The sequence below is a fragment of the Xyrauchen texanus genome, chromosome 13, assembly GCF_025860055.1.
Source record: "Xyrauchen texanus isolate HMW12.3.18 chromosome 13, RBS_HiC_50CHRs, whole genome shotgun sequence".
In the NCBI taxonomy this organism is placed as follows: Eukaryota; Metazoa; Chordata; class Actinopteri; order Cypriniformes; family Catostomidae; genus Xyrauchen; species Xyrauchen texanus.
In genome coordinates this window covers 40,936,619-40,963,368 of record NC_068288.1, presented here as the reverse complement: position 1 = coordinate 40,963,368, position 26,750 = coordinate 40,936,619, and the positions used below count along the sequence as shown (strand labels likewise).

General features: G+C 38.4%; 2 protein-coding genes across 3 annotated transcripts in view; one reads left to right on the top strand and one right to left on the bottom strand.

The window, feature by feature from the left end:
- Window positions 1–1,888: 1,888 nt before the first annotated feature.
- LOC127654146 (protein APCDD1-like) lies at window positions 1,889–18,595 on the top strand. Its single transcript, XM_052141172.1, has 4 exons — window positions 1,889–2,292; window positions 14,390–14,573; window positions 14,789–15,317; window positions 16,730–18,595. The coding sequence occupies exons 1-4, from the start codon at window positions 2,232–2,234 to the stop codon at window positions 17,501–17,503; spliced, it is 1,548 nt and encodes a 515-aa protein (XP_051997132.1). The 5' UTR covers window positions 1,889–2,231; the 3' UTR covers window positions 17,504–18,595.
- Window positions 18,596–22,185: 3,590 nt separating this feature from the next.
- LOC127654223 (vesicle-associated membrane protein-associated protein B-like) overlaps window positions 22,186–26,750 on the bottom strand; it is a 37,592-nt gene continuing 33,027 nt past the window's right edge. The window contains exon 6 of one of the 2 annotated variants that reach the window (XM_052141318.1): window positions 22,186–25,668. In XM_052141318.1, the coding sequence (XP_051997278.1) occupies window positions 25,510–25,668 (159 nt within the window). In that variant the 3' untranslated portion in view covers window positions 22,186–25,509. Of the gene's footprint in view, window positions 25,672–26,750 lie in introns of both variants that reach the window. The other variant, XM_052141317.1, reaches the window with a different exon arrangement.

Genomic DNA, 26,750 nt, shown 5'->3' with positions numbered 1-26,750 from the left:
TTATCAAGGCCCTCTTTCAGTTGCTTCAGGACTAACTCTGCCATGTTTGTGTCTGAAAGATGCTGTGTAATCTCTCCATAACTTTGAATAGGCATATTCATGGGAGCCAAAAGGGTTGTCTTTGTAGGGGTCACCAAGTTGGTGTTCTATGTGGTCTTCTAGTTCTTCTTTAGCCATCAACAACTTCCCACTCCTCTCTTCTTCCACTAGGTTTCTGGCAAACTTCGAGAACTTTCTTCAAATAAGTCCCCAGTCAGCAGGCCCATCAGAGGTTTCAGCTTGAACACGTAAGTTTCTTTTAATATCTCCAGAGCCCGAGGATTTTTAATTATTTTTACATATTGACTTCAAAGAGCAAATTTGCAGCAGGGTGTATGAAATCATCGGATTATAAGACAAAAATAACTCAAATCTAGCAAAGTGCACAGAGCTTGTTGCCTATACTTCCGCTCCTCGCATGGCATCCATGGACCTCTCTTATAAGAATCCTTTGGTCATGATCCATTGCCATTCCAGTCATATTAGTTTGGAATGCTCAATTTCCAATGTGCTATAAGTTCTCGTGGTGGCGTAGTAACTCGCCTCAATCTGGGGGATGGAGGATAAATCTCAGCTGCCTCCGTGTCTGAGACGTCAACCCTCGAATCTTATCACGTGGCTTGTTAAGCACATTACCACTGAGATATAGTGCATGTGGAGACTTCATGCCATCCACGGCATGCACAAATCACCATGTGCCCCACCGAGCACAAACCACATTATAGCGATCATAAGGAGGTTACCCCATGTGGACTCTACCCTTCCTAGCAACCGGGTCGATTTAATTGCTTAGGAGACTCAGTGGCTGGAGTCAGACAGCATGCCATGGGATTTGAACTAGTGAACTCCAGGGGTGGTAGCCAGCATCTTTACCACAGAGCTACCCAGGCCCCCTCCTACAGTAAAGTGAATGGTTACCAGCTGATGTTTTTTTATTATTTAAAAAAATAAAAAATGTGTATCCACTTTTCTCCCAATTTGGAGGTGGCGTGGTTACTCACCTCAATCCAGGTGGTGGAGGACAAGTCTCAGTTGCCTCCACTTCTGAGACGTCAATCCGTGCATCTTATCATGTGGCTCGTTGTGCATGACACCGCTGAGACTCCCAGCATGTGGAGGCTCATGCTACTCTCTGTGATCCACACACAACTTACCATGCAACCCACTGAGAGCGATAACCACTAATTGCGACCACAAGGAGGTTACCCCATATAACCCTAGCAACTGGGACAATTTGGTTGCTTAGAAGACCTGGCTGGAGTCATTCAGCACACCCTGGATTTGAACTCGCGACTCCAGGGTTTAGTCAGTGACAATACTCGCTGAGCTACCCAGGCCCCACCAGCTGATGTTTTTAATGCTATTTAAAGTCATATGTCATACTGTATGTTGTTGGACTGTTCTTCCACTCTGTTATGTTGTATCTCTGTTAACAGCATATTCAAGTTAGAACATTCAGCAAATAATAATACTGTATATAGTATATATATTCTTAGATATCACACTGCCATGGTTTTTGACACATACTATGCCCAGAGTACATATAAATGTGAGGTAAATGGAATACAATAAAGGGAAAGCATTACAAAGTTTATGCAGGGAACTTTCCACTTACTTTGTATCTGCATGTATGCCTGTGTGCAACATTTTAACACATTTATGTTGTATCTAAAGTCGTGTTCAGGTTTCTCAAGCCTCTGGCTTTGATTGTGCCCTTTTGCACCTTGCCCTGAATGCTCCCCAGAGGGTTTACACTGGGAGGTTACAAGCTCCCTCCTCCTCTCTCTCCCTCTGTTTTACCACTCCCTCCTTCTCACATACTCTCATTCCGCTGTCTACCTCCTCTTCACTGAGTAACCCAAAGACAGACAGTGAACAAGCTCCGCACAGGCTTAATATCACCAGAGAGAGGTGAGGGCACAGAATCAGTGAGGGAGAGACTTTCCAGTTAACCAACGAAAGGCAGGAAGGACACCAGATTCTACAGATCTATTATGAATGGAAAACTTCACGTTTAAAGATTACACTTGACATGAAACACACTGAAAGTGGATTAAATTTATCTGCTCAACTGATAATATCTTGTCTGACAAGATCCCACTGAAGTGATCATCCACGATTGGAACTAGTTTTGCTTTTATAATCCTAGATACAGTATATTTAAGCCATTCTGTAAATTGTAAGGACTGGACATGGATGTGGGGAGACGTATTCACCTGTTTGAGAGAATTTGGATGGTATTTCTCATGCAAGGTAAGTAAAGCCATTCTCTTTTACCCTCTTTCTGCCTTAAAATTGTCCATCAGAGCCTGGTTTTACCTATTTCAGGGCAACATTCAAAAGACCAATATTTTTGTTTGTGAGATCAAACATCATGAATGTACTTGAGATTATCTGGCATATCATTTTTGAAGTTAAATTTGCAAACTAAACAATTTGCAAACTAAAGACATTGGACAACCACAAAGAATTCTCTGGTTCTTAAAAACAAAAACAAAACATCTTCGTACTGGTGCTTTAAAAAACGCAGAAACCAATATGCTCATCTGAAGACCCTAAAGAATTTTTTAATCTCCAAAGAACCTTACAGCCAATTTAGGAGTCCTATACAGCCAAAATAGGTTCTTGATAAGAAAAGCATTCTTTGCTAAACTGAAGGTGTTGACAAGAACCATTGAATCTTCTTTATTTTTAAGAGATATCTTATTTTTATTGTACTAGTACATTCTAGGTCTGTATTAATCACATATCCAAGCATCCTAAAATGATAATTCTACACATAAACAACATATTGATATAGCAGTGACATCTACCTAAAATAAAGTGTTTGATTAGGAAAGAATTTGATGACATTTAAATCTTAAGAGTCTTAATGTATTGCTTATACATGTATCACCATTTACAAGCAATGGTGACCAGAGAGATGATAATTTTTCTTTGGCCAAAAAACAGAAATCCACTGTTTGCTTATGTGCAAAAAAAATCTATTCAAACCAAAAATATGAATTATGAGACTCTAATATGTAATGTAAATAATACTTATTTTTACTGTATTTGTATGCTGTTTTGCTCATTTTTTCAGCATTGCAATAATTTAATTATGGTTAGAAGGTTGGCAAACAACTCTTAAGATGAAGGCAGTGCCTAAATTTAAGTTATGGGGTTTATTTGATATCAACTTTTTTTAACCTTTATCAAAATCCACTAAGAAAGATGTTCTTGAAAGCAAAACATGAACAAGCAAACACTTAATGTTAATGGAGGAAACTTGTGTTCTGCATGTTTCAAGTTTTGATGTTGTGGCTTAGATTGGCAGGTTCGTTCACGGTTGTACATACAGTAACTAAGCAAGATCAAGCTGATTTCAGGAACTTTAAAGCTTTATGTCTTTATATGCAATCCATATATTTTCCATTGTTGATTGTGTTGCTGTAAGTGCTGATGTTATTGGGGCATTTGATGTGTGTTCAGACACCAATACATATTTCACTATTTCTTTACAGTATTTTACAATAAGTAAAGTACGCTCTGAATATGAAGGAAGAGCCATTTCACTGTTTTGTGTTGTATGTGGTTCTTTGGAGATTGAAAAGGTACTTGATGTTACATTCTAAATTGACAGATCAGTGTACTGATTATTTAAAGCACCAGTATGTATATGGTTTTCAAAATAACTAGAGAATAAAGCAAACTGGTCTCATTGAATCACGTTACTGTAGCTACATTTTAGCAAAAGGATTTTTACGTGGCTCATTTGCAACAATATCCTGGTGAAATAAACACTAGAGGTGCTGCAGTGACAATGACTTTTATTCCCTGTCACACAAATCATGAGTACAATGGCAGATATCTGTTCATTAACATGTACACAATGCTAGCTTGTGACATATAAACACCTTTACTATGGGCCATGACTTTAAGGCAATGCATTTTAGTGTTTGCAATACATAACCAACTACATTTACAAGCATATTCAAATGTGATCAAATTGCTCAGTATAGCTCAATAGCGCAATGTAAAGGACTGGACTTTCTGGTGCCCTCCTAGGGTAAGATGGTGCCCACCCTAGGGAGTTGATGCCCTACGCAGACTGCGTAGTCTGCTTATAGGGAGCGGTGATTCTGGCAATTTAAAACTAGATTGAGCATTCACCTTAAAAACATTAAAAGTTAAATATGTACCTCGGTGGACATTTCACCTTCAATCTGATGCGATACGTGTAATGAATCATCTCCTAATGTCATTTGAAAATTGATTTTGTTATAGTCACATAATTTTCCTCAGATTAGGCTGGGATAAAAAGTTTTGTGGAATTTCGAAAAGGTTCTCTTTTGGCATCAGGTTATAAAATGTTTGGTTCTAAAAGTTGTAGCTCAATTGGTAGAGCATAGCAACAGCGACAACAAGGTCTGAGGTTGGATTCCCAGGGAACAAACATACTGATAAATTGCTTGAATGCACTGTACAGTAAGCAGTTGCTTTGAATAAAAGTGTCTGCCAATTGCATAAATATAAATAAAGTCAAGGCTTTCTTAGTCCTGTCAAGTGGGTCCACAGAGCTCCTTGAAGTTGGAAGAGTTCTTAATATAAATGCCTTACCATGGATACAGACCGTTTGGCTTGACTCTGTGATCTTATTCTCACCTTTGTCTGTGTTCTGCTCTTTTCACCTGTCAGTCTCCACCATGGGCCGCGGATTCCAGTTTTTGTTCCTAGCTCTTTTAAAGTTAGCAGGGGTGTAGAGGAGCCCATTGTTTCCTGTGAAAGCAGATCACAGCCCTGGAACTAATGCCACCATTAAAATAATGATTAGAGTAACAGGCCAGCACCATTAATGACCCCTTCTGTTCCTATGCCATTTAGTGCCTGTTTTTCATCAACGGCCTCGCTTTTTTCATCCTTCCTTTCAGTCAGGGATGGTTAGGCTGATGAAGAAAGCAATAGGCTTCTGTTCTCTCTATCAGGCCGCCCACAGACCCAACAGAGAAAAAGACTGGTGTAATTACCGCCCCCAATCCATCCACCCACCCCTGGCGACTGATGGCAGTTACCCATGACCCTGGTTGTTAGTGAGTATGTGCATTTACAGCGGGGTCCTAAAGGAAAAACTGGAATTCCAAATCAAATTTAAATCTGGAAATAAACAAAGTTTTAAAGGTTTTAGGATCCAGAACAGATACTCATGTGTGTCCTTCACTAATTAAAAAGTAACATCTAGTATTCTGGTATTACTATGATTTTCTAGACATGGCATCATGTTTTTATTGGGACATTTAATCATGGTGGTACCTTTTAAGTACCTACTATTCTTTGAATACCTTGGAGAACAATATAAATACCCTTGTATATGCACATGGTCCATGGCACAGTGGGGTCCAAAAGTCTGAGACTACATTGCAAATCTGAGATTCAAAATCAAATTTAAACCTCAAAATATCCAGAGAATTTTTCAGATTTTGGAAAATGTAAAACAAAGAGACGTTATGATGTAAACTATAGAAGAAATGTAAAAAAAAAAATCTGAAATCCATGAAAATGTTTCATTTCAACTTCTCACTCAAAGTGTTATGCTGCTATTATTATTTGCAATGTAAAAAATTTTATTAAAAAAAGTCGAAGCATTAACTTTCAACTCCCAAAAACATGCAATCATTTTGTCATAGATGAAAATGCACTATATATGAATAATATAACATCCATATGCTTCAATAATCTGACAAAACAAATACTAAATGTGCTGCTGTATTGTAGTTGGCTGCAACACCTTGTCTCCTTTGATTTAAAAGGGAAAACTATTCAACAGAAGGCAATTTTACAAGAAAGTACTTCTCAACATTGATAAAATGCACTAAAGCATACCAGTATTAACATGGATTCTCCACCATAACTCTTCCTCCACCATCGGTTAAGGAGCCAAGCAACTGCTCGACTATGTCTGTACCCCGTCTCCATTCCATTCCACCATTTATGTGTGTGTGTGTTTTGGGTTTGAGATCAGTCTGCTGCTGAATAGAAGCATCTATAATATTCATAAGCAGAAGGGGTGAGAGAAAGCCTGTCAGGCAATTAGAGATAAAAGTAGGCCTAGACTGAAAAAACAGATGCACAATGCTTCAAAACCATCAATCAACTTTAGAAGTGACAGGCTGTCATGTTAACTGATGTGGTATGTGGTTGGCAGCAGGTATGAATTTGGTGTCTATGCTATAGACTAATGTTGTCAAAGTCTGGAAATATGAACTGCTCAATTTTCTAATTAATCAAATTCGATTGAATTCGACAACAGTGGGTTGAAATTTTTGCTGCTGAAATCAGTCTGTGCCTACCAAAATTCAAACCCTTGCCCCTAGTGGCCAAAGCCGGAAGTATTGTTGAACGAATGGGCACGTATGAGTTCCTGTTTCCGGGTGCAATGTCCACAGAGTGGTGCCAAATGATGTAATGCAGTCAACGCGAGTACGTACCCTGCTGGAAAATCCAGCTTAAGCTGGTTGCTGAGTTTTGGAATTGGTAGCTTGTCCAAGCTGGTCAAGAGCTGGTTGTCCAGCTACCATATTCCAAAAAACAGCTTGACCATCTTGAGCTGGTATGACAAGCTGGAGGCTGGCCTCCCAGCTTGGACTATCTAATGACCAGCTTTGACACACATAGGACTAGCCTGGACCAGCTCATGACCAGCTTGGTCCAGCTACCATGTTCCAAAACAAAGTTACCAGCTTAAGATGGACTTTCCAGCAAGGTATGTTATTTACTCTACCCCCTAACCCATATTTCAACCCTAAACCTTACCAGCAGTGGAGTACAATTGTAATTTTGGAGTGAAACTGCAACCTTTGAATCACCATTGTTTATGTAAACAAGATTACTTCCTGTTTCCAAAACTCTTGTCTCTATCAATATGCTATCAGTAGCGCTACAGGAAAATGTGATCAGTTTTGAATAAATGGGGTCGATTTCAGGGTACATAAACTTTCGGAAGCAACATGTTTTACTGTGTGATCAAATTGCTTTTAACATAGCTTTTTAAAGAACAGGTTAGTAAGATGTTGGGTTAACGCAGCGTTTCTCAACGGGGGCGGTACCGCCCCCTAGGGGGCGTTTGGACAGTGTTGGGGGGCGGTGTGAACGAGGCAGCAGAGAGGGGGGCGCTCAGGCACAAATGGGGGCGTTACTCAGAGGTACTCAACAGGCGGCCTGCGCAAAAATCTTTTCAGCTCTTCTCCTTAGCCTATGACTTCGTCTTGCTCGGATTACTGCTGTCACTTTACCGGGAGGATATGCCAGGAGAGCCGCTTCCTAAGTTACACATGCTTTTAAGAGGCGGAGAATTTTCAGCGTAAAATAGAGGCGCGCTTTCACCGGCTTTTTCTGTACATAACGCGGAATATATAATTAGGCGCATAATTAGTGCTCAGGGCTCACACTAATGACCGTAATTAATAAAAAAAAAAGTGGCTGTTTTTGACGTAGTTTTTTCTTCGGTTCAGTTCAGGTGGCCGAGCTGTTGACGTCTTTGTTCGGCATTTGAAATCAAATGACCGTTTGTAGGCTATTCAAATTTGAAGCCTAGTATATATTGCCTAATTGAGTGCGCGAACGACCGCTGCTTTTTCATTGGGCATTTAGGTTAGTTACATTATTGTTCACGTGATTGGTTCATCTTAAAAAAAATTGTGTGTGAGCCTGAATTTGTTTGAATTTCTAAATACATTTGCAATACCTTTCAAACAATCCATGTGTTTTTGCATTTTTTTCCAAACACAATATTACTCAACTTGAGGCTTTTACATGTAGTTTAAATACAATAAGAAACTTCTGTTTCAGTTTTTTTTTTTACCAAAAACTCAGGCTTCAGGTATCAGTGTTGCAATTGTTTGGCTGTAATAGTATTTCTGAAGTGTTTTTGTTTTTTTTTTGTTTTTTTTTTGGGGGGGGGGGGGCGTTAAGAGGATCATGAAGAGGTCAGGGAGGGCGTTTGTTCAAAAAAGGTTGAGAACCACTGGGTTAACGTGATCCAAACAGAACTCTAAGAATTGATCATGTTAACTCCAAGAGTTGTGTTGGATATCATAGTGATGTTGTGTTAACCAAAGACAGAGTTACCTTAGGGGTAATGGCTAATCCTTTATCTATATAAACATGGCTGCTGGATTAAGCAGCTTTAACTTTCATGAAAAGACAACAATACTGCATATTTATAAAGAAGCTGAGCGATGAGAAGGATTCGTGAACACCCCCCAAACACACACACACACACACACACACAACCTCATACTCACATGACCCCTGAACTTCCCTGTACCTGATTCATATTGCACTGCCCCAACACATATGCACACATACTTTAATCCTAAACAAACAGGCACAAATTTTCTTACCTTTTTCAAAAACAAACAGACAAATGCACAGAAGTGCACACACACCCGTAGCCTTTAGCATTGAATGCATGCACACACACGCAGAATATAGTCTCTTTATACAATAAGAATATTACCTTTGCTGTGACTGTACTTCATCAAACAAAAAGAGGGTGACAGAGGGAGAAAGAGAGGGAGGAAGCAAGGAATCTGAGCTCTATCCAAAGTAAATGAGGTGTAAATGGGATTTTTCTCCCCCAATCGGGGAGCAGTTATCAAAGCAGGGGTGGTTTGGAGAGAAGTTGGTGGCACAAAGGCAGTTCAACACTGAGAATGGTAATTTCATTTAGAAGTCACATTGTACTTCAGTTTTGATGCATAAACCATACACACTTACAATTTTTTTTTTAAATACTGTCGAGGTACCATGGTACAGTGATGGCATCAAATTGTTAAACCACAGTACTTTGATATACACTCAAAAAATAGCTCTTGCTAAACTTGATTCAAACATGGACAGTGGTTCCACGTGTTTAAAATGAGTTTTCTTAACTTAAAATTTCTCTGTAATCTCAGCACAGACCCTTTGTGTATAATGAACCTAATTGAATTGGGTAAACCCAACAAAATTAGCCATGTCAACTCAAATAAATATTTATTTTTACATTTGCTAACTAGTGACAGTGAATGTTAGCATGCTAAAAACATGCTAGTGGGAAGCACTACAGAGTGTAGTTTAGTAAATGTTATGTGATTAGGACAGTGAAAGCTTAATCGAAGAAAGCAATTAATATAATTTACCACAATGCCTGACCTCATTGTAAGCTCAACCTCCACTCTTCGCGTTAACCCCAAAAACTCCAACATAGCAAAACATTAAACACTAACAAGTATCCCCCTTTATATTCAACTTGCACAAAAACACATAAAATAACACTTAATCTTAACACCCCTCCCTATAGAGTCCCATGCAAAGCATGCTGGAAACTAGAATCAACTGCCCAGTTTCAGTTAACCAAACAAAAAATATTCTTGTTGTCTCAACACAAATGGATTAAAGTAAACTTTTATTCATTGAAACAACTTAGTTAAATTAAGAGCACTTAGTTGCATGCATTTTTGAGTAACATGAACAAAGGAGGATTCAGTAAACCTAACGATAGAGAAAGAGTGTAAGGTAGTTTCTTCAACTGATTTCAGAACTTTTTTTACTGCAACTTTCTTCTTTTTGTTATATAAAGGTCACATTAAAACTGACTTAGAACATTTTTACAAGGTCTTCATCATTTTTGCTACTTTTCAAATGTCTTTTCTGTACAGATTTGACTGGTTTAGGCTTGTCCCAGACTTTCAATATTAAATTATGAAAATGATTTCAATTACGAAATGATTACGCAACATTTCGGCCACTCCAAACAATTTTTCCCCTAATAAAGTTTTTTTTATATGAGACAAGTGATGTTTAAAAATCAAGGTAAATATCTGTAAATATTTTAACTGGGCATCATTTCCAAATAAGCTGTATTTTATTCAAAAATTTTTCCAAATCATGCACAAAGAGTGAATATGTTAATTGTAAATGTTTAATTGTGTATTTAGGATGCATAAAATGTTACCTATGAAATTAACCTTAGCAAGACAAAGGAATATCTTATTTAATAATAACAATTAATAAATAAATGAAATAAAAAATGACCATTCATTCATCACTGTCATTTCCACCATAGAATTCTATTTAACCGCATTAGACAAATTAAATAGTGAGAGTGTGCACAAATATTTTACTTATTGGTACATTTTAGAATTCCATGCCAGATGCAGTTAATAAAGAAAAGAAGGAAAAGAGAAAATAATAATGTCAGAGAGGAAGGGGATGTTTTACTTTTGGTCACTCCTCAGGAATGATGCATTAAGTGTGAGAAAGGGGGAGAGAAGCTGACAGAATTAAAATTACAAATAAAAACAAATAAATGAAACCAGTCAGAGGTCCTTTTAATAACCTCTCTTCTTCCATAAATCAATGTCTCCAGTGTGTGTATGTTGAATGACTGGAATATTAGGACAGGTAGCTTACTTAGGCTCTACACTAAAGGGAATTACTTGTAAGCAGAGAGACCACACACATGTTCTACCATAGCGCCTTCTGCTGGTTAATGTGATGTACTGCCACTTTGTTTGGAGCACATGGGCACTTCTGGGCCAGTGAAAGAGGAGGTAGAGATAAAAGAGGAATTGGTAAGAAAGAAGAGTGTTCAAAGAAATCTTTACGGAACTTTGTCTATATTGTGAATGCGTGATGCAACACGAAAAAACTAGAACACTCCCATTATAAATAAAATGAGGGGTTTTCGCATTACACCGCAAGCATTCATTGTCCAAACGCAGATGCTAACTTGAAACAGGCCGGCATGAAATTAAAAACATACAGAAGTTCAGCTTGATTAGAGGCCGTGATTTAACATCCCTCTCAAACAGCATAAGGAAATGTTTCCTTCGTTTAGGAACAAACAACAAGAGATTCAGCCTGACATTCTCAATATATGCTCTGTAATTATGTAGTCAGAGGAATTTTAGGGATACAGTTAATAACAAATGGAAATAAAATGCTTTCTTTTGCTTATCCGAGAGCAAGTTTTATTTCCTTCCAAGTTCCATTGGTGTGATTAAGAAACTAATGAAACTATTATGAATATAAGCTTTTGCTCCTTTGACAAGATGATGACAAGGTTCAATATCCACTCCTCTGACAAAGTGTCTTAGTTCAGCCTAAAACCAGTGCCATCTGTGGAAACATTCAATGTGCCAATCAAGTACAAATACATGGTTTAAATACATGGAGGATTCCCAAAACATGCATGAGTATCCAAAAAGCAACACTTTTGCTGTTGTAAGCGCTGTCAAGATCATGTCCAAATCATATTACATATCAAAATGTATAATTTGTGTGTATAATTGTCATACAAATACATCTGAACCGTAATTAAAAATGCTTGGTTTTCTTTATGGAAAATATAATTTGCTTTTCTTTTGATTTTGAGGTGAAATATGACCTGGACATGTTGTTTGCCCTGCTAAATTGTAATAATTCACTATTTGACATTTGGCATAGAAATATAAATGTGGCCCTTAGAGAAAAAGATCCTTAAAATCTCACATATGTCTTGTCTAGAATTTCAAAAGAGATCTCAATGTCTTAAACTCTGCTCAAATGTACCAAGACACCAAGATCTCCAACCAAAAGGAAGAGAAGAACATAAAGAATACAATTTTCCTGAGGAATTTAAGTAGAAATATCTGAGACAAAGCTGATGCTAACTGAAATATAACTATTGATCTATATTGATCTATGAAAGAGCAAGCTCAGAACAATGTCTGGATCATCTCACTCTCTTCTCAAAAAGTTACACCATATATCTAAAACATACTTGTACCTCAAGGACAGCTTTGTGGTGAAATGTTCGGGAAATAGATTTACTAGTCAAACAAAGCTGCCCAGTGCCATGTTGACAAATCTCCCTCCTCATACACAGGAACCATGTTTGCTCTTCTGTCTGTGTTAAAAAAATGCAAAAATTGTTGTTTTCATTGGCCAGCGCCACATATTCCTTCAGTCCCCTTGAAGATGGTGTTTGATTGAAGTGACGCCATGCAAACCTCTAGCCTCCCCTCCTTTACCACAAAAAGTGGTCTGAGCCGGATTCGGATCTATATTTGGATCTAATCGACCTCATCACGTTTCATTACATGGAAAATTACAGAAATGCTAAATCCTTCAACCACCTCCAGTTCAGCAGAATCCTGTTTATGGACCGTAAAAGAACACAACGTGAAAATGCTCCTGTTGGAGTTTTGGCAGAGGAACTGGATCTTTTTGAGTGTGTGAGGTTTTTAACAGGCTTAATTTATTCGGAAATGTGGCTGCAGAGTCATGAAAAGAGATCAGGGGCATTATTGCAAACTTTCTGGAATGATTTCAATGAGGCCTTTCGTATTTAATGTATTGGGAACTCTTACAAACAACAACCACTCACATAATCGGTTCATTAGGACAGGTTTAAAGGAATAGTTCACCCAAAAATGAAAAGTCTCTCATCATTTACTCACCCTCATCATGCCATCTCAGATATGTCTGACTTTCTTTCTTCAGCAAAACACAAACAAAGATTTTTGGAATAATATCTCAGCTCTGTAGATACAATGCAAGTGAATGGGTGCCAAAAATGTTAAGTTCCACAAAAGCCCATAAAGTCAGCATAAAAGTAATCCATAAGACTCCAGTGGTTAGAGCCATATCTTTTAAAGCGATATGATAGGTGTGGGTGAGAAGTTGTTCAATATTAAGTCTTTATCTCCATAAAGATCAACAGTTTTACGATAAATTCTCCTCCCTGCCCAGTAAGTGGTGATGTGCATTAAGAATGTGAATCACCAAAAACAAAAGTAGAATGTAAAAGTGGAGTGTGATAGTAAAAAAGGACTTAAATATTGAACTGTTTCTCACCCACACCAATCACATCGCTTCAGAAGAGTCTCATGGATTACTATTATGCTATGTTTATGTGCATTTTGGAGCTTAAAACATTTGGCACCCATTCACTTGCCTTGTATGGGCCTACAGAGCTGAAATATTCTTCTAAAAATCTTCATTCGTGTTCTGCAGAAGAAAGTCATACACATCTGCGATGGCATGAGCGTGAGTAAATTATGAGAGAATTTTCATTTTTGGGTGAACTAATCCTTTAAATCTTATGACCAGCAAACCCTTTGAGGCAACGATTTAGCTAAAGGCATTAACACATTGAATTGCAGGAAACCTTTAAAGAAACTTTTCAACCTTTCAAACCTTTTTAACAATCTAAACTTCCTCAAAATCTCCCATACAGACATGAATGATACAAATCATGTGTATTGTTGAGGAGAGGTGTGCGATTACTTTTTCTAAGTAATGAGACTGAAAACTTTTACCTGGTGGACCATAAAACAGGCAAAACAAATTCTGTAGACCTGCAATAAAAGGAGGACTCGAGCCATATGTAGAGACCAGAATATAATAGATACAGTATATGGGCGTGGGCTATTTTGATTTGGGCCATTAAGTAACTACCAAAAACACCCTCTGAAACATCTAGCAATGTCCTTGTTACCACCAAGAACACCCAACATAGCAATACTCTGTAACCACCCAGAATACCATAGCAACAACATGGCAATGCCCTTAACCACGATGACCACCCTAACAACCATATAGCAATATAATAACAACCACTGAGAACATCCTCGAAACCACATTGGAATGCGCTAACAACCACAAAAAAAGGCACTGGGAACCACATAGCAATGCCTTTAACCACTCAGAACACCCTAGCAACCAGCTAACAATTCCCTTGTTACCACCCAGGATACTATAGCAACCACATAGTAATGCACAAACAACCACTCAGAACACCCTAGCATTCACAGAAATGCATTACCATTACAACCACTCAAACACCTTGGCAACCACACAGCAATGCCCTTAACCAATAAGAACAGCCTAGCAACCACATAGCAATGCACTATCAACCATTTAGGACACTGAGGCAACCTCATGGCATTGACCTTAACTACTAAGAACACCCTAGCAACCACATAGCAATGAACAAACAATCAACCAAACAATAGAACACTATAGCATCATGGCAGCAAGTTTTGCATCGGCAAGCACCATTCAAAACCTTTCTTTCATTTTGCAATGTAATTACCATGTGGTTCACAACAATGCAAAGACAACAATTAGTTTAGCCTCTTAGAAGGATGGGTTCCCTGACAGAGCCCAAACCACTCTCTGTTTGATGTCAAATAGTTTCCAAATGTTTATGGTCAAGTTGATGTACTGCTAGTAAAGGAGGACACCAAAACACTATTTGTGTGAAGCAAATGTAAATCAAACCTTCCCACCCAGTGTAATGTGTGCATTAAGGGCCATATGGTCATTTCTCTCTGTCTCTCCTCAGTGTTGTGTGTGAGTAGTAGTAAGTTGTGGGAGGTGCCCACCGCCCCCCTCACACCCCAAGCCAACCTCAGTATGAGGCTGCTTTGGAAGCCACAGTGTCTGGCTCAGCTACGCCATCTAAAGAACGAGGAAGGAATCACAGTCACCATGCCACCCAAGATGGAGGGCCATTGGGTGTCAAGCAGGTAAGTGATTTGTTACTGCACACATTTGTAATATGGACATGAATCCCTGCTGAATAAACCAGCTTAAACAGGCCTAAGGTTGTTAGCTGTCTCAAATCCTGGCCAAGATATTTAGGCTTTTCTTTTTTGATGGTTTTAGAGGGGTTTTGGACACTTCCAAGTTTTATAAAACGCAAAAATCGAGTTTTCCACTTGGATTCTTTCTTTTCTTTCAGGTGTGAGGTACGACCCGGTCCAGAATTCCTCACTCGATTCTACACATTTTACCAAAGCCCCACACGTCTCTTTAGAGCCCTCCAACACTACTATTCAGACAGTGATTGCCAAATCCCAGCCTACTCCCTTGTGATCAGGGGTAAATTGCTGCTTCGCCAGGCCTCATGGATCACCCATGGGGCAACAGAAGCAGAGCACCATCTCCATAAAGTAGGGATGGTCATTCACAGTCAGAAGGCCGTCCATAATCTTGCTACTCGCCTGCCGTTTTCCTGCCTTGGGCTTAAGGGTGGTGGACACCTTGTTCTTCATCGCTTTTATGAACTCTTCAATGCCAAAGCAGAGAAAGACTGCATGGGTGCTCTTGGGTTCTCCATGATGGAACTGGAGTTACTGAGGGTGGAGACCCACCACCATCCTCATAGCAGGCCTGCACAGGAGCTTTTCTTAGGGGATGTGCACACAGACTGGAATGAAAGGGTGCAGTACAGATCGATAGGTTACCAGGAGCCCCTGCAGAATGCAATGGTGAGAGGAAAGTCTAATCTAGAGTATTCCTTGTTTTAAAAACTGCCTTGATCAGATGGGTTGGTTCTTAGCTGGTTAGCAGTATAAGCTTGGCTAGTAACCTATCATGGCTACACTGGTCAAACTGGCTTACTGCAACAACAAGGCCAGACACATAAAGCCATAACATAGTTCATACAAGTAAAAAAACACAGACACTTGAGAATTTCATATCCAAAATGTGTCAGGCCACAATTGATGACACAACGCAAGTATGTATTGTATTCTCAACATTGTCACAAGGGGCGATATCTCAAATTACTGTGAACAGTCTGCTTCCACGCCTGCCATGGTGGAGCAACAGTCTGAAGAGAATAATGCTGAGAAACTATGATAAAGTTATCATATTTATAGCAACTTGCCTGAATAATAATAACATCCAGTTTAATCATTTAAATCTATCGCCCCCTTGGGTACTGTAACACAAGAACGCACGTTATGTATGTTCAACTGGGACATGCGTTGACAATGCATTTTCCAAGCTCTCGAGTTTGCGTTGCTGTGCTTGTGTAAAGTTTGTTCCTGGCCATACGCTGCACAATATGTAAATGCTTTGCCAAACCTTTTCAAGCACACGGTCCTGTTGTATGCACATAACATGCATCCTTTTGTTATTGTGGCAATGATTACCTTTAAAGCTGAAGCATGTAATTCCTGCGACACTAGCATAACAAAATGGAACTGTGAAAATAATCACTGTTTTCAGACAGATTCCAGAAAACACCCCCCTTCTTCCATTGGATGTTTAAAACAGATAGTCTTGCCCCAAAATCACACCATTGGTCGAACTAATGTTACTTGGTCGGACTTGAATGTGTTGATGATGCTGCTGAGCCACAGTGTTACACTTTTAAATGAAACCAACTCTGCATATTAAGCTGAGATATGAGAAAGAATTTTGAAACTGACAAAATAACATCAGCTTTAAACCAGATGTGGTATTATTTAATTAGTTAGCAATAAACAGGGTGTCAACAGGGTGTGTGCTATTTACAGTAGTTGACTTGCAAGAAATAAAATGTAGAACATGTTTTCTATAGCACCCCTTGTGGCAGCATTTTGTTATGAATTGCTTTCTGAAAAGTTTCAGAACACAACAATGTAAAATTTATCTTGTGTAGTTAGAACCATTTGTGTTCATGTACATGCGTAGAGTAAGTTTCTTGCCTGACCAGCTTTACCATCTTGTACCAATAACAGACCATCCAAAACCATTTGGTCCACACTGGTCTAAGCTGTGTTCAAACATGAGTTTCAAATAGGCATATTTTGCAGTCACAGCATGGCCAGATTTGAATATTCTTACTATGCCATACTGATATGTAATTTTTTATATTACCATATTATTACCTCAATTCCCTTTTCTTTCTCAGCACCACATCCACCCATGCCCAGTTTGTGCCCTGGTATACCGCGCCTCTGAACAGCATCCACCCATTCTTCCCTCATACCTGTCCATTCCTCTGGATCTCAACGGCCACTGGGTGAGCCAACGCTGTGAGACTCGCCCAGCCATCCTGTTCCTTACTCGCCTTTTTGTCTTCAACGAGGACCAACACACTTGGGAGGGCACCTACCAGCATTACTCTGATCCGAGGTGCCTTCAACCCAGTTTTACACTGTTGGCATCAGGGCATTATGCCAGAGCAGGACAGTCTAATAAAGTGCACGGCGCCACTGAGCTTGTCTTCAAGGTGATGCGGGCAAAGGTGGTTGTATTCGATCGAGCATTGATACAGGAATTCAATTCATTGCAAAATGGAAGTTGTGGGCAGGTGGGTATGTGGGAAGTGGGTGCTGAGCAAGACATAACCTGGACGGACGGTTGCAACGTGCTCGGGATTCGACTTCCGCACAAAGAGTATGAGTTGTTTAAGATAGAGAAGGATCATAGGGGGCGACCCCTGTTATTCATTGGGCAAAGGGCAACGGATGGATCCAGCCCTGATCAACCTGCAAAAAGGCCTACATCTTTTCAGACACCAATGGTGCAATGCAACACAGGGATTGGGGTGGTGCCACGCAACAGTTTCTACAGTGATCATTCAACAGGATCAAAGACAAGCTCGGCCAATACACTGTATTCTTCATTGATTCTGCTGTTCATCTCGAACATCTGGTGCTGGAATATGTTCGTTCTAAGCTGATCAATTCATTTTGGCAATTCATGATGTGCTAAAGTGCGATTCACATACACTGTTCCAATGGTGGCCTACTTACGACAGGAATCTGGTGCATTGGAGGGGGATCATTGAATTTGGTGCTATAATAAAATGCTTGCTAAATAATTCCATTGCTGAAATATGTCACTTTTTTTTATCTATATAGAAAGATTTTCATAAAGCAAAATGTACATAGAATACTCTTTCTAATCATAAAGTGTATCTACATTAAATTTAACTGTCTGTCATTTTGAGTGTTGTTTGGTATTTTGAATTACACAGGAATGCTACATTGATACCTGTCAGAGACATTATGAGGAGGACATGGACAATAGGTTGAAAAATGGATGTCAATATAGCGGCTGTAGGAATGAGGAATGATAGAGTGCGTCCTCTTTTACAAGCATATGCAATAACTGAACCAGCCTGTTAGCATGATATGAGGGAAAGATGTAAAGTATGATAGCATTGTTGTCAGATTATATTGCTTATTTTAAATACGCTATTGAATGCAATCTTGTACAGGTTTAGAAATGTTGGGGTTTCCTCATTCAAGTTGATAGGAGCTGTACTTATATGCCAAAAGCCTACATAGAAAATAGCTGCTCTGGGACATTACCAAGATGGCCGCTGAGTGGTCTTACTTGCCTTCAAGGGACTTTGCACCGATTTCAAGCCCTGACCATTCTGTAAAAACACCTTAACCTACATTCCAGAAGTTAACAAAGATGAACAAATGAAAGAAATGGAAAGCATTTCGAGGAAACAATTTGAGGAGAGCCCAAATGCTTATAGATGTTTGAATGGAATTGCATATGGTCTACATTCGGGATGGAGCAGCTCTCAAGAATCACGACATAATCGATGCTGTTGTCTTCAAGGCAATGCAACATAGCTTATTTTTGCAATCTAATCAATCTTATGTATATGTAATCTTTTAACAATGGTGAGGGTGCCTTGAACATATTTATTGCTACCATTAAAGTAATTTTGATAAGAAACTCCATGGACATTTTCTTCAGCAGGTATCAAAAAACATAATTCGGGATGTATGAATAGTTCTCTATTCGGCCAAGCTCTTGCACACTGGTTCAATTCACAACCAATGTTGAATCCATGTGCAAAACATTTGAAAGGACCTGTCATGTGGCTTCCACATTAGTGCACTCTCTCTTGCCAATATCTGAAGCGTAAGTTCTCAGAACTCTGCAAACAACTCTCAATGTTTATTTGGAAGACCAGGATGTGTTCAGCTCATTCAGTTTTAGCTCAACAGACCTTGCGATTTTGTGTTTGTACAGAGTGAAGTAAAAAGATGCCTTTGGAATTCTGGAAGAAAACTTTGGAAGCAAAATCCTTTTCAAAGACGTCCAACTCAATGTGGAAAACAAAAAAAAAACACATGTTTGATATTGATTGTCATGGTCTCAAGACAACCCTTCCAAATATGTACCATTGTAACCAGTGGCATAACTTGGATCTTGCAGGCCCCAGTGCAAAGTTACCTCTTTGGGGGCCTTGGTAATTTTTTATCACCCCTCATGCCCACATTCATTTCTATGGTTTCTTTTGCCTGACCATTCTTTGGGCCCCCTCTCACCCCGGGCCATAAAGTGGCTGCCCTCCCTCTAGTTACACCCCTGATGGTAACCCTAATTTCTTCCAAAATACTGAATAGTTATTGCTACTACAATATACATTTGGTAACTTGGTATTTGCCAAAATGGTGCTCACAAAGCTTTACACATCTTGTCTCCTCGTTAATTTATTTCATATTTTGTATAATTGGACAATGCGGTAATAACAGCATAGTTTTCTCAGCTCCACTTAACAATTTTTTTTTTAATGTTTAAACAGTTCAACCAAAAATTTTAATGCAATTCCTTTTTGGCCTGCATCTAACAAGGAGTTATTCTAAATCTAAAAAGACTTCTGTTTGCTACTCTAATTTTTTGGTAAATTATCATAGCGGATTACAACTGTGTCATTAGAAACATGTGTAGGCTTATACTGTTAAACAGTTCTGTTGAAATAATGAAATGATGGCGTTTGTGGGTTTTCTGTTAAAAGTAATGAAATGATGGTTGCTGGCTGAGGGCAGTAACAGAAGAGTGTGTGGAGGGGGAAAAAGTGTGGATGAGTCACATCCAAAAGGCAGCACATTGTTCATATTAAATCTAGTCTGTGATGGTGGCTTGGAGTGCCATGAGGTAATGTTTTCTGGTGGTAACAAGAGTTCTGATGGTTGGGAATTTGGAAATAATAAATAGAAAGTGAGTGGGGGGGTTTGTTGGTTTTGTGTGTGTGTGGGGGGGCAGTCATGGGGTATGCCATATCACTCTTACTATTACTATATATTGTATGTTCTATGTATGCAGTATGCACACTTTCTGTCTGCATAGAATAATCGATGACGATCGATTACTACATACTATATGCATGGAAAATGCATTGACTTGACCTTTAATTTTCAGTGTGACGAATGAACCATAAGTAAAATTATCTTAAAAATATATATTTTTTTTATCTACCATCTCTCACTCTCCTTTTAAACACCTATTTATTTATTTATTTTTCAAAAATCATAACTGGACACCATTCACATGCCGACATGACCACACGGTAAGTCAGCATGTTGCAACAACAACAGTTAAAGCTTTGGCCACTGGGGGCAGTGTTTCAAATTTTGGTAAGCACAGACCGATTTTAACTAAAGAAAAGTCAACCTACTGTACCCGATTTCAATGTGAGAGCAGTCTGCATATTCAACATATGGTCATGTGACAAAAATGTAATATACTACAGTTTAAAACTTTTATTATGGACTTATGGCTACAGTTTCACTTATAGTTTCTTTAAAAAATTAGGCATTATACAGTGTACGGTATTTAGCAAGTAGTAAGCTAATGTTCCATTCCAAGCATAGCCATAGTTGAAGTCTGTAACAAGCTTGCCAATAACAACATGACTAAATAAGTCCATATCAAAGCTGATTAAAAAATATGTGACAATTTTTTGGAGTTCTTTTTGTGGTTGCAGAACTAATAAAAGCCAACTGTCATGAGATCCCACAGCAAAAAAACCTTTGGCTTGAAATCATGCTTCGTGCTTGTCAAAAGAACCTATAAAAAGATTTAACACAAGGCCTATTTTGCACTGTTCAATGAAAAGTTATGAAGCACAACAGTGTGACTGTGTCCTAGTTACAATGTCTTCTGCGCTATGCTCCACTGCTCCAATTATTTTTGCTAATGGGTAGGACACCTTTGATCATTGGATCTTGTGATAGAGTACAAAAACAATCCACTAGAACAGCGGTTCTCAACTGCTGGTTCTGCTGTTCTGAAAGGGACAGCAGGGGAGAAAACAATGGTAAATGCAAAAAATAAAATGCAACTATTCATATATTGTATATGGTTACAGAAACAAAATAAATAGGCTTTTCAACTGTATGGTATTTTGGTGCAAATTCAGCTGTAGAACCTAGAATAATTACATGTATCCAGATTGCATGAGATCCTCAGAAAACAAACAAAACTAGGAAAAAGAGGACAAACAAAATACGGCTTGGACAATGTTAAACCCCAATTCAATTGTGACAAGGATAAACATGGTTTGTGCTGACCACAATGTGTTTTATGCAGTGAGAAATTAAAAATTCAAGAGACATTTAAACACAAATTACACAAGCTATAAAGACAATGTTGAGTCTGTCATGTTGCAAATTGTTTGGCCTATGCAGTTCATTATTAACAATTAAAGCTTTAACATTTTAAAGCTGAAGTGTGTAATTTCTGGGACACTATCATCACCAAACGAAATTGGAAAATTATTTTTTCCCTAACATATTTCAGAAAATTCCCTCATCTTCCATTAGTTGTACAAATGGAGAGTCCCACCGCAAACTCACACCATTGCTTGTCTTTTTACTCAAGTAGAACAATGTGCCCATTACGTTAGCAACGGTAGTGTTTTTCCAGTATTCTGAAGTTCAAGATGTTTTTATCACTGTGATGGAAAGACTTAAAATTAAGATTTGGGCTAAGGATTGGCATCAGCCATAAATCGTGGGAAATAGCCCAAACACAGAGCTCAGATTCGGTCTTTGAAACCAAACAAAAAAAATGGACTGAGATGCCCACATATCAAATCAACATGACTTGACTTGCAGTCCACTGAAGTGCAGCGGTTTATACTGTATGTGGCGGTAAGTTAAGAAGACATTTTGCAACCATGTATTTGCTGGAAAACATGATCACAGCAACACTAAAAAAAATAAAACGACAATGGCATAGTAAAGCATTTTCCTTCATCAAATCGAAGTGTCCAAACCTCAGATTTTTTGTGGGTAGGTCATAATAATGTGAACTCACTTTTCAAACACTCTGAGGCTGATGAAATCCAGCCCCTATACAATTATAAAAGCATAAAGATAACATTTCAAACTCAGTTGTGCAAAAACCCTGTCAGTTGGCATTATTGCTTTAGATAACTTAACAAAGACACCTAACAAATGTTACTTTCAACTAAGGTTTAAAGCCAAGGCAAGCAAATTTAATGTCCAAGCACATGACATTATATGCAAACTTTGACAACATTAGGTATCAGGCAATGTACATCACCGACATTGAAACCGGTCAGAAGAACACACAGCACAAAACGTTTGGTATGGGGCTTTATTGATTTAATTGATTAAGATGCTACATAGTCCAACTAAGTTGGGGTTTCTTTATATACCATTAAAGACTACTTGACTAACAATATCAACCTTAATTTTCATGTTAGACTCATTTAATTATATTCATACAAAATGGTCACCTTCATGTTTACATCATATATGAAGGTTTGGGGCACTATAATAACCTTTTTTTTTTTTTTAAGTATAATTATGAGCCAGCTGATTGGCTGATAGGCCCCCAAAGCCCTCCCTCTCCATGGCAATCATACCCCATGGTATACATAACCGCAGTCCAAAAATCACTATACCCCAAACATCTCCTAAAGTAATGAAGCAAGGTTCTGCCATTTGACAATATTTATAGCAGGGAGAGTTCACCCAAAAATTTAAATTGTCATCATTTAATTACCAATGGTTTTGTTCCTAACCAGTATGACTTTCTTCAGTAGATCAGAAAAGGAGACGTTTAGGCAGAATGTTAGCCTCAGCCACCATTCATTTACATTGCATCTTTTTTTTGTTTTTCCATAAAATGAAAGTGATTGGTGACTGAGGTTGTCAATCAATATCTCCTTTTGTAAGCCACAGAAAAAAAGTCACACAGGTTTGGAACAGCATGAGGTTGAATAAATGGTCAATTTACATTTTTAGGTGAACCGTCTCTTTATTTTCCTCTGTTCTTAGAAATTCAATATCTGCAACAAGATGATCAACTGAAATCAAAGCTTTTCAAAGGGGGGCATTAAAGTTAAAGACGTTCCCCAGGATAAACATCAGGTCACAAAATGGTCCCCTGGAGGAAGAGTCTCTTTTCTGATGACATTTCTGCTATTTCACATACTGCACCGTTGAATGGGAAGATGACATTCTTTATAATATGTTGTGCATTTCTTAATATAAACAGTTTTGTGCAATAAAAGCTTTATTCATAAATTAAATCAAAACAACTCAATTCAACATCAAAGGACAGGAAAGAAAACATCAGGAGTGTTTTTAAAGCCTTATGCTGCGAGATAAACCAGTGTGTGTACACTTTCAGACAACCAACAAGGCATATTGAAGCCATGCATTTGTAGGAAAATGAGGTGTAGTTTGGCATGGCTAGAGTACAAGAGATGCAATACTCACAAAAGACCTCCAGGGCACAAGTGTATAAGTTTTCAAAAGAAATAGTTCACACAAAATGAACTTATTAACTCAACCCTCATGCGGCTCCCACTCTGTACAATTCCTTCCTGCTGTGCAACACAAAAGATGCTAGGCAGAATGTACGAGCAGCTCTTTTTCATACAAGGATCTCTAAAAAGGACCAAAAGCAGCATAAAAGTATCAGAAAATTACTCGATCACTCAACGGTCTAGTAGTCTAAAGCCATGCAATATTTCGTGTTGAACAAACAGAAATTTAAGATGTTATTCACTGATAATCCTCTACTGATGTAGCTCACAAATCTCATTCACTCTTGTGAATTCAAAAATGGTGCCATTAGACTACAGGTTTGACACCAAACAGCATTTATTCTCATGTTGCATGACCGATTGCCACAAATTAAGTTTGAATACAAGCGACTGCAAAGGAGATTTGAGAGCTAGGGTAGGAGTTATCAGTGAACAACGACATCAATTTCCATTTTTTTTCTACACAAAAAGCTATCGTTTGGCTTCTGAAGACTTGGATTATACTGAAGGACTTTTATGTTTTTTCCTTTTTGGAGCTTGAAAGTTTAATAATCACCATCCATTTTCATTGCATGGCAAAATGCAACTCGGGACACTCTGCCTAACATCTTTTGTTACATGGAAGTATGGAAATCATACAGCGTGAACATAGGGGTGAGTACATTATGCTTTGTAAAAATGTTTGGAGGGTAGAATGATAACGGGTTAGTGTTTTTGGGCTAGATGGTAAACTCAACTCTCACGGTTGTATCTTCAACTGGAAATTTTATAGGGTGAGAAACCTTCGACTAGTTGGTATGTACAAGAACATCTGAACAAAGTGCATCAGAAATTACGTGTAGCAGCTGCTCTATCATAAAACGTCTTGATCAATAAATTAATTCAGATCTACAGAGAGCAAGCAGTTTTCACCTATGGGGCAGCTTAATAAAATATAAAGGTTTATGTTTTGCTCTTGATAGAGCCATGCATTCAAGCACATATACCTTAGCAAAAAAATAAAAAAAAAAAGAATAAGTGTGAATCTATTTGATCCTGATGACAGGCAACTCTGTCTGTGCAAAGCTTCATTGGAAGCAATGGTTTCAGAGACATTACTAACTTAACACAGCAGTTACAAGAGCAGTTCACAGAGAAATGCGCTTGGGTAGGTGAACAGTCCAATGGTTTCACCAACACTTCCCCAATAACAGCAGTTTGAAATATCAGTCACTAACAGTCCATTTCCTCATGGTCAATTCAGGATGTTTAAATGTTAAAAACAACCTTAAAAGTAAACACATCACACCTGGAAAAACAATTATCAGAATCTGTGGTAGTGTCGAAAACGTTTCCTGAAAGTGGTGCGTTCAACCTTCTACAATGATTCTCAGTGTATCAGTGCAAGTGAACACATTAAATTGCCTGAAACGGTGAGACTGTGAGAAATAAGTGAAATCATATGTTTGCATAAATTAAAATCTGATTTGCAGAGGAAATGTATGTTAAATCATAGTACCTTTTGGTACTCATACATATCTGTTGGACTGAATGGAAGTGAATAAACAAACTGCATGTTATTTTAGCAACCGGCATGATAATATTGTTTAGCTTATCAGGGGGTGAAAAATGATTCAAAATATACTACACATCAACGAACTGCAGTTTTAATGCAGGAGGTTTGGGTATGATTAAATTAAATGAAAGTGTGACACTTTTCAAAGACATCAAGCATTTGTATGCAGATTAAATGTGCAGCTTCTCACCTCCATAGAAAACAAAACATATGTGATAAAACAACATTCACTCTAGCACAACTGTTAGAAAATCCCTATGAGACTTTTAGTGGTTAAAATCGATGACCTCTGTAATCCATTTGAAATAGCCTCAGAAACGGTTAAGGAAGAGGACCAGAATGATTTCACAATTTTGAGGCAAGAACTGGGTCAGATTTTTTTTTTGTTTTAAGATTTTTTTTTCCTTTGCACATAACATTGATGAAATTCCTTGATCTCTGTATTAATTTTCAACACCTCACCAATCCAAAACTACCCAAATGATATGGCATTGGATTAAACGAATTCTGCATTGGTTACTTGTCTGTTTTGTTTTCGTTTCATCCACAATGCATGCTTGTAGCGCTCGCCTCTTGGATTTTACAAGGCCAATTTGCCTACGATGACACCCATAACAAAAAACAGCACGATGAGCGCAATCACCCGGCTGCTCAGCCCCTCCTCCTTCACTCTCAACGCTTGGGATGAGTGCGGAGCGGACATCACCGGGCTCTTCCTCATCCGCAGTCCATCATCTTCCTGCTGGGGGGGTGGGAGCGAAGAGAGAAAGATCAAGAGAAAATAAGATCACAGGCATGATCTATAGAGAGTTATGAAAGGTTGTACTCTTGGCTCTGTTCATTAATATACTTCCATCTATTACAATAAACACAGTTTGATTTTCTACTGCAGCAGTAATGGTCCCCAGCTGTAGTAGTTTTACATGCTGTGCAATACTGCACTGATGAGTAAGGGAGGACGATCTTTAATTCTGTCAGTCACTATCCTGTGGGTATTACAAATTTAAACAATATGGTCAAGAGAGCAAATGTAACGTGTAGCGGCCAATCGATATGGGCTGTTCAATGGCAGATGCAGATATCTAGAGAGCAGGGAGGCTGATATAACGGTAATACAATAAAATGTAGCAAACTAGACACTAAAATTAATACTAAACATTTCTTTTAGACAGCTTTAAATGTTTCTCTGAGACAACAACCTATTTTTAACTTGTCCCAGACTATTTGTCATTTGTGTGTCAATTTGAAAGAATGTTACGGCTTCAATTGACAGCATTTGTGGCATGATGTTGATTACCACAAAAAGTTAGATTGACTCGTCCCTTGTTTTTTATTTTTTAAGAGCAACAATTGCAGATACAGAAGGGCATGTACAATGGAAGGGCCTAGTCTGTAAATGTTAAAATACTGTTTCAAAAGTATAGCCACAAGACATGTCCATTATACGAGTTATGATTTTTGTGATAGAATCAGTTACCAACCATATCTGTGTAAAGTTACATCTAATCTTACAACTGCGTTGCCATGATGACGCAACGCCAGTAAACCATGCAAGCAAATTTTATCACACTAAAACCATGTTTACATGTACAATGATTATGTCTTGTGGCTATACATTTGAAGTAGTTCAATTCTCTCATAACATCCCAGAAGAAAAATACAAACTCATCAGTTCTGTGAGATACCATTATTTAACAGTCGGTAATAAATCAGTCAGGGATGCACACTTTGCAGATAACTTTCCAATCCCTGTCGAACATTTTACAATTCCTTGATTTAGAGATGACACAAACAATACAATTACTATGGGGCGGCTGTGGC

Coding starts and splice junctions, on each gene's coding strand:
- LOC127654146 (XM_052141172.1), top strand. CDS start 2,232: ATGGATGTGGGGAGACGTATTCACCTGTTTGAGAGAATTTGGATGGTA. Junction 14,574..14,788: donor GGCCATTGGGTGTCAAGCAG/GTAAGTGATTTG, acceptor CTTTTCTTTCAG/GTGTGAGGTACGACCCGGTC. Junction 15,318..16,729: donor AGCCCCTGCAGAATGCAATG/GTGAGAGGAAAG, acceptor TTTCTTTCTCAG/CACCACATCCACCCATGCCC.